This window comes from Magnolia sinica, chromosome 11 (assembly GCF_029962835.1).
Source record: "Magnolia sinica isolate HGM2019 chromosome 11, MsV1, whole genome shotgun sequence".
NCBI classification, from domain to species: domain Eukaryota; kingdom Viridiplantae; phylum Streptophyta; class Magnoliopsida; order Magnoliales; family Magnoliaceae; genus Magnolia; species Magnolia sinica.
The window spans coordinates 71,619,351-71,628,451 of NC_080583.1; the positions used below are offsets into that span (position 1 = coordinate 71,619,351).

Here is a 9,101-nt window from a genome sequence, read left to right on the forward strand (position 1 = left end):
TTTCCGCATCCCCAACCAGTGATAATGTAATGATAATGATACTACAAACATTGCCAGTGTTCCAAATATTGGTGATATTATCGATAATATCGTCAATATTATTAGTATCACTAGATCAGTGATATCGAAACTGCTATAAGTTTAAAATTTTTCAAATATCGCTGATATTTTCAATAACATCGGTAATATTTAGCGATATTAATGATATCAGCGGTATTTTGAGAAGAACAGCTTATAAAAGTTGAGTGGTTTTGGCGATACTATCAATAATATCCCCGAGACCAACAATAATATCCCCAATACCAAGGAAACATATTTAAAGAGGCAAAAATTCACACACCCAAAAAAAAAAAAAAAAAGAATCAAAAAATCCAAATAGTCTCCATTTCTGGGTTTTGTTTTTTTTGTTTTTTTTTTGCAAAATTTGTTCCTTAGGTGATTTTGATCACTATTTGTTTTTATTGAATCAAAGTTTGGTTTTGGGAAGAAATCTCGACTTGAAATGCAGATAAGCTAGGACTCATAGGTGACAAAAAATCCATAAAAACTTCATTTTTTTTCAAATGCTAACATGGATTTCTATGCATGATTCTCAGGCACTGACATGGATTTGTAAGGAAAAATTAACATTTAAGTGAAAAATGAGAGAAATTGGTGAAATCCTAATTATTCGATTTTTATATTGGAAAATATGTATTTTGCACTATTAGTTAATAGGAAAATTTTATATATTAATTAGTGTTGGCCAATCTATTGATTAATTACAAATTTTATGTATTTATTTTATACTAATTTTTTTCGACAACACATGGTTAGGCCCCTATAAAATAGCAACTTAATATGTATAATTGTTTTTTGCAATATATTAATTCATATATGTGTAAACATGAGCATATCTTGAAGTTTCACTGAAATTTCCACATTTTCCCAACATTTCCCCAATGTTTCCCTTAGAAAACGATATTTTTCGAAGTATCGATAACGTTGGCGATACCTATACATGTTTCCATCTCTTGATCATCAGTACATGTAATGATACCGATACCTTGAATAATGGATGTAACACACATACATATAAAGACAATCGAGCCGGGCTAGGATGAGCTGAGTGGAGCTAAAATGACTTAACCCAAGCCAGATCAAAAAATTGATCGGGCCATGCAAGCACGGCCCAAAGCCAAGTCGAGCTCATAGAGTCGGGTGGGCTACCCAGCCCATTACCACCCTTAGTTACCCTAGGACAATATTTTATCACCCACAAGGTGTTTTGTCAATCAAGGACAATTTGGTTGCCCATAAACCAGATCTTGTCGTTCATGGACGAGTTATGAGAGACTCTTTTGTTACCCAAAAGGGTTTTGAAAGATAAAATGTTGCCTGGGGCCAATTTTGTTGCTCAAACTAGCATCTAGTTTGTGCCCTTGTTGTGGTGTTGTCCTTTGTATACTTTAAACCTTAAAACAACTAACTATAGTTCCGAAAGCATCATCCTCTATATCTGGGGTGTAGAGAGGGGCTTCATGTAGTCCAAATATTTTCAGGGGCTCATATCTTTGACCATGCGGTTTTTGTGGCCAACAAATGCCCCCATCAAAGAACAAGGAAGGAGTCTTTGTATGATGTTGTTGTTCCTTGGTTGTTGGTAGTCATTTGGATGGGATCCTGCGACGTGTAGTTTGCGCCACACCATGACGATGGAACACCCCAAAAACTAGATCAATCCAATCATCAAGTGGACCACATCTAATAAATCAAGCATAACCAATCATCAAGTGGGACACACACCCCAAAATCAGGCCAATCCAATCATCATGTGGAATAATACGTACATACATATATACATGGGTGTGTTTTTGTGTGTATGCTATTAGGATGTTGGCATTGTCTCCAAAGCTTACACTTGACACTTGGGGCTGCCAATCATCGATCTAGACCAATCATTCATCCAAACAACTAATATGTTGGTGTCAGTTATAAACAATTAAATTAGCTCAAATCAATATACGATCTAATCAACTATGATAGCAGCAATGATGAAAAATAAAGAAAGCATTACCCCGGCTTCAAGAAATTCGGAGTCGCTTCCCAAGCCTATCATCTTGGCAATTTGGTGGGAGTAGTCTCTAACGCCATTGGTGTTCATGCCATCCTCCGAGTGAAAAGCAATTTGGTTCTCCTCCAAAAACATTAGCCTAAAGGGTACCATAAAGGAAAAGGAAAAGGAGGAATTAGTTATCAACTCTAAAAGCCACAAATAATTAAACTCTATGGTCATTGCACTTGCTTAGGTGCTAGGTGCCTAGACAATCACCTAGGCATAAAGTGTGGGGTCTAGCAAATGGGAAAGGTCGCCCCCACCCCATCAACCTAGATCTAGGCTAGGGAGTCAGCTAGCCTACTAGGCGTATTGTGTTCACAACCTATGTACTTCATAATATCCAGTGCTTGTATTTGGCAACTTATAAGAGATGCTGGCCTCCTAGGATGTGATGACGTACTGTGTACTTTCTTCATGATGCTCCATGTTAGTATAGAAAGAAAATGTGACTCTTTCAATGAAGTTCACAATTCCCATGAACAAATTAACAAAAAGGAACAAAAAGGAGAGCACAACAGATGATAGGATTCAAAAACATAATTAACAAAGCATAAAGCTACAAGAAAATTCTCATAATTATCAGAAGCAAATCCAAAATAGACACATTTTGTAACCACCTAAACAACTCTAAACCCAGACTTCTAATTTTAACACACTCCCAATTTAACCTGCTATCAAGAAAAAGTATTTCACCTCAAAATAAAATTTAAAATAAAAATATTTAAGCTCAAAATTCAAGTCCTACCAGCACAAAGACAAGCACTTTCCCATCTAAACCTAGAAATAGAAAAACCCCAAACCTATTCAAATGATCATTTTCATCAAGCCTTATACCAACTAATTAGGGTTGGCTACACAATCTAGTTTCGTCATTCCACTCTATCAAGGACCATATCCTTTACTTAAACCATAGGACCATCAAAATCTTTTCTCACTGCCTCAACCCACGTCCTTTCCAACCTTCCCCTTGCCCTTTTATAGCCTTTAATTTGAACAAAATCACTCCTTTGAACCAGTATAGTTCTTGGTCTCCAATGCACATGGTCATACCATCTAAGTCTACTACTCTAATTTCCCTCGTCTTGTTACATGTAGGGGCTATTTCCAACCTATTCGAATGACACTCCTTAATTAATTTGAAATGAAGTAATTGAAGAAACCATCACTAAAAGCTAAGTTAGGAACATGTTTACTAACCCGCTTCGATCAACCTTCTAATATAATGTATTATGAAGTTATTTTATCCCAAAAACTAATACAAATAATTAAGCAAACCATGTTTAGCTTCTCTAGGGCCCAAACCATGGTTACCTACAAGAGCTGACCACATGTTCACATGCCCTTTCAAGACCCCTGCTTGGGTTGTGGATGAGACCCACTATTGGGGCTGCTCACCACCTTTTGTAGGGCTCTTCTTGACGCTGTGTCATTTTTATTCTCTAATAATTATGCGCTTGTGATCTTGATTCCTCGCATTCTTGCATTTAACCCTGTTGTGAAAAAATGAAAGCACAATAATGTATGTTGTTCAGTCCCTATTATTTTCGCATATTATATACATTGTAGCCAATTATGAATAATGACAATATCTATTTACATATAAGTAGTGTAATCAGTAGCAAATTTTGCATGCAAATACTTTTTGAAATTGCTAAAGCTATGCATTATTAAGGGCATGTGAAGGTTTTAAACCAAAGTAAAGGGCATTTACATAAATAAGGTGAACCAGCCAATTGGCGTCCTCTTTCCACCAAACTAGACTCCTGTGATAGTTCAGTACCATTTTGAGCAGTGACTCATCTCTTCATATTTAGCACTCATGTATGGCCATCAACATCACCCAAATCGTGAGATGCATTATGGACGGAGAATATCTTTAAAAGCGTGTTGATCAAGCAATCATAACAATCCTATTTATGGCTATCAACTGCATGGTTACAAGTAAAAATGGTGAGTAGTCCAAACACAAAGGACAAAATCAAATGGTAACTATCATGTTTTTAATGTAGTTTATAGGGTCCGATCACAATTAGGACAGGGTTCAAATTTTGTAGAAACAAAATGTGACATTAAATTGGCACATGTGGCCCGCCTAATGAGTGGGCTGGCCTGATTCTAGAGCCAAGCCATCTACACAGCAGGGACCACCTGATGCATGGCATGGATGCCCCACACAAAATCCAAACCAATGATACCTAAAACACGAAACCCCCCATGTTCTGGATCAAATGAACTGGATAATGGATCATTTACAATCCAGATCCCTTTTTTTAGAAATTATGGCTCTATATTCTGATTATTGATTAAATTAATGCAAAATTATATTTATGATGTAAAGATTTATACTTTTATTTATCTCCACTGTGTATAACGACAGGAGTAAACAGACATTTTGGTCCATCCAATTAGTTGTGGCCTTTTAGATTTTATGGCCATTAAATTAGATTTTCAAGATAAGCATATTTATGGAATTTTGAAAATCTCCCTGCTTACAAGCTGGCGGCTTGGATTTATCGACATAAACAAACAGGATGGATTTTATCTATGCTCCCACATATGGCATCCTTTCCTTTCTCTCCCGTCCGAAAATATCTCCCTTCCTCTCTCCACATGCATTGCACATGCCACTTCCCCTAGTTTAGTTATAACATAACACAAGATGCAGGGTCTATAATAATAACATTCACCATTTCATATACAAACTGCAACATGAGTTCACATATAAAACTATACTTATATACAACATATGTATTGGAGTGATGCACATGATCCTACTCCTAACATATCATGTATTGGATGAAGTAACATACCACATACCCATTCCCACACAACGTACCAAAGCAACCCATGATCCGGGGTTCACATATTAAACTATATCTATATACAGCATATGTATCGGAGTGATGCACATGAACCTACTAACATATCATGTATTGGACGAAGTAACATACCACGTACCCATTCCCACAGGACATACCAAGGTGACCCATGATCCAGGTGACCTTGACCTAAACCTAGCATAAGTAGCTGCAAGAACTTGTTTTTCGGAGTAACTTTTATTTGCATTAGTGTCTTACAGGCTATGTGGATTTAGGTTTACGCTAATCCAAATTTATTGAAAACCATATCTCGAAAGAAAAAAAAAAATCATCGGAAAGCAGAACATTTGTGTCATGCCACAAGACCAAAAAAGAAGGAAAGTGATATCATGGAGCCATCTCTATCATGGTATGGTAGATGGCAAAGTAGAGAGCCGATTGAAACCACCCCACTAGTGGGGGCAATGTCTTGGATGCCCCATGGTTTAAAAACCACGCTGAGTCTTAGCCATCCTTATTCTCTCATCCTCCCTACTAAATATCAATGATTAACTATCTTTCTTCCCTTTACCATCCATAAAGGGCACCATATGGATGCGTGAGATCATCTGCCTCAAGTGAACGTTTAACCATGGACTGTTGGTAGCAAGCTACACTGTGTGTACCACTCACTATCCAATGTTTACCCTGTCATTTGAATGAATGAACGGATCTAATCATATTATTCCCCAAACAAAAAAGATACCTTTTCGTCATGCTTCCAGATGAAAGGAACTGGTCTTTGGCGATCTTCACATTGCCACTCCATATGACATCCCTCCCGACAGGCCACTTCAACGGGATCTTGTAGTCCTTAGGTGGCTGGACCAAGCAACGCAGGCCCACGCCCGATGCTTTACAGTGCCGATCGAATTCCTCCCCATCGCAGAACCCAGCTAAACAATTCGCAGAGACATTGTAGCAAGGAACATAGTCCTCTCTTTCCTTGCCACAGAGATCGAGCTCATTTGCTTGACTCAGCCCCAGCAAGAGCGAACTTACTTCCGAAAAATCGCTCCCCGCTTGCACTCTCAGCCTCCTATAATTCTTATAAACATCAGTTACAGAATCGGAATCTCCGCTCGAAGGCAACTTCCCTAAGACGGCGATAAACGCGAGGACGCCAAAAAAGCACAAGATCCACCAGTGAAGTGGTGGTGCCCGCCCGGAATCGACAGAGGGCTGGTGGGCCCAGGGCTTTCTCATTTCCAAACTGAGTTGAGGATTGTGAAGAAGAAGAATCTTATCCCAATTTCCAACCTAGCGAATCGATGTTCGGATCCGAAGACACGGCATTGATTACTAGGATCGTCGTAATCAGACGGTGTACATTGATTTAAGGGGGGATTAGATCGAGTTTAACCTGATCTGCACTGCATTATGAGATGTAAGAAAAGAATTTGAGGGAATCAACTTGCCGAAGCACGAAATGCTGCGATCTGGACGACGAATGCATCGAAATCTTCAAGGCGAGACGATAACTGCATGGATCCGCTCTGCGACGAGGAGAAATGGCATGAATAGAGAGAGATTTCTGTTGTGTGTTTTTGAGTGGATTGCTTCTTTTGACGTCACTCCAGTATACGCGAGTTTCCTGCAACACAAACGCCTGTGGGGCCCATCATGATGTCCATGTGGGATCTAATCCGTGCATCCTTTTTTTCAGCTCATATTACGATGGGAATAAAAAAAAAATAGATCTAAGACTCAAGTGGGCTATATCATGAGAAAGAGTAGATATTGTACGCCCACAATTGAAACCTTCGCAGGGCCCACAGAAGTTTTTTAACAGAATAATATTTGTTCTTTTCCTTCATCCTTGTAGGATTCAACTTATGAACGGGTTGGATGGAATATAGACATGACGGTGAGTACCAGTAAGGTTTAAGTGGTGGCATTTCCATCCCCGATGTTTCCTTATGGTGTGGTCCAATTGGATATAAGATCTGACTCATTTTTGGGTCGCATTTGTAACCTGAGGTCCTAAAACTGATGGACGGAATGGATTTTACATAGACGTCGCAGCTAACCCTACACGGCTTTCGTGCTATGCGAGTGTTTCAGCCTTTCAGGAATCTCGCGTGCAACTCCCGTCCGCCGTCCGGTGAAGAGAGAGGCGGGATGTGTTCAAGGACCAAGTCGGAAACGGATTGGCTATTTCCCCGACACTAGCCTGGTGGCTGGTGGTCGGTGCTCTGTGGGCCCCATGATGTATGTGTTTCATCCATGCCGTTCATCCATTTTTAAAGATTATTTTAGGGCTTGATCCCAAAAATGAGAGGGATATAAATCTCAGTTGGACCACACCACGGGGAAACAATAGTAATTGGATATCCACCATTAAAATCCTCTGTACTTTTTATTTGACATCCAATCTTTTGATTAGGTCATGCAGACCTAGATGAAGGGAAAAACAAAGATCATCTTGATCCAAAACTTTTATGGCACCCAAAAAGTTTTTAATGGTCAATGTTCAATAACACTGTTTCGTATAATGTGGTCCACTTGAGATTGTTATATACCCTATTTTTGGTTGCATATTATAAAATCATCTTTAAAAAAATAGATGGACGGCATGGATGAAACACATACATCATGGTGGGGCCCACGGTGCACCGACCACCAGCCACCCGGCTAGTGGCAGGGGAGTAGCCAATCACCGAATTCCTCGTCAATGGACGCAAATTTCCAGGAGAACGAACGTGTGCAGCAGAAAGTCCTGTGGGGCCACATGGTATGTATTCCGTCCATCAGATATGCGGGCTGTTAGGACGTGAAAAGAAAAAATCAAAGAGGGCCACACGGTAGGAAACGGTGGAGACGAGACACCCACCGTTGGAGCCTTGTCGAGGCCCACCAAAGGTTTTTTTTTTTTGTTTTTATTTTTAGAAAAGCGCAACGGGTTGCATGGCATGCAAGCGCCGTGGAATGGGTTGAACTCACTTTGGAAGCCTTCTTGAGCCAACGGTGAAACTTATTCAAAAGATACATCCATATGAAGTGAAATAGAAATATAAGCTCCAAAACCCATTCAAAAGATTAATCCCACCAAGAAAGTTTTAGTAGTGGGCGTCCCATCCCTATTTTATTGTGGAGTGTCACACTTAGTTTTGGGGTGATAGATGGAGTGGATGTCATCACACAAGCATCATGGTAAGGCCGGCACAACTTTTTGTCACTGCAAAAATTGACAGCTTGCAACTCAGACAGGATTACATTTTAGAGATGTTGTAAACTGAGGTAAATGAGAAATGGAATTGGAGGAGTGAATGGTTTACACAATTGTGTTTAAATTAGTGTAGATGAAATGCATATGTTGAAAGCAAGGTGGCAATGGGTTGAGCTAGGGCCTGACCCTACCTTGGCCCAAGTCAAGTCCTGAATTGGGCAATTATGGCTCGAAAAGAGGTCGGGCTAACGAAAGAGGATAACAGTACAAAGATATGAAATGGTGTGTGTATATATATAGAGAGAGAGGACTGATCTCGCACCTTTTTACCTTAGCACTCATGCGCACCTTTGCACAAATGTCTCTGACACAAAATCTAAACGGTCAACGTGATGCAGCACCTCTAGAAACCTCACAAGTCCAACTTTTTGCCCAATACAAAACTTTGATGGGACATGGCAAAAGGAAAAAGTTTCCTCCCTTGATTTGCATTTCTTTCAGCTGTGGCCCACTATAGTATTGAATCAGGCTGAAAATTGGGCCTAAAAAGTTAAAAGGGGTGCCGCATCATGTTGACCTTTCAGATTCTGTGCCGAAGATGCATGTGCAAAGGTGCACATGGATGCTCACATAAGAAGGTTCCTCTATGTATAATGCTCACCTACACACCATTCGTCCATGTGATGCGGCACCCCATGAAACCCCTTAGGCCGATTTTACCCTTATCCAAATCTTTGGTAGGCCATGGCAAAAGAGAGAGACAAATCAAGGGAGGAAGTTGTTTCTTTTTTTCAATGGCCCGCCAAAGTTTTGGATCAGAGTGAAAGGTAGGCCATGGGAGTTTCATGAGGTGTTGCATCACATGGACAGTTCAGATTTTGGGCCCACATCACATGTGATGGGTTCTAAAAAAGTTCTCACAAGTTATAACAGGCGTGCAAGTGAGCATTCCCACACACACACACACACACACACA

General features: G+C 39.9%; 1 protein-coding gene across 2 annotated transcripts in view; it reads right to left on the reverse strand.

Moving 5' to 3' along the window:
- Nucleotides 1-6,472, reverse strand: part of LOC131219327 (probable methyltransferase PMT5) — a 55,733-nt gene extending 49,261 nt beyond the window's left edge. Inside the window, exons 1-2 of one of the 2 annotated variants that reach the window (XM_058214406.1) lie at nucleotides 5,663-6,467; nucleotides 2,057-2,192 (exon numbers count right to left, since the gene is read on the reverse strand). In XM_058214406.1, the coding sequence (XP_058070389.1) occupies nucleotides 2,057-2,192; nucleotides 5,663-6,162 (636 nt within the window). In that variant the 5' untranslated portion in view covers nucleotides 6,163-6,467. Of the gene's footprint in view, nucleotides 1-2,056; nucleotides 2,193-5,662 lie in introns of both variants that reach the window. The other variant, XM_058214405.1, reaches the window with a different exon arrangement.
- Between the last annotated feature and the right edge of the window lie 2,629 nt (nucleotides 6,473-9,101).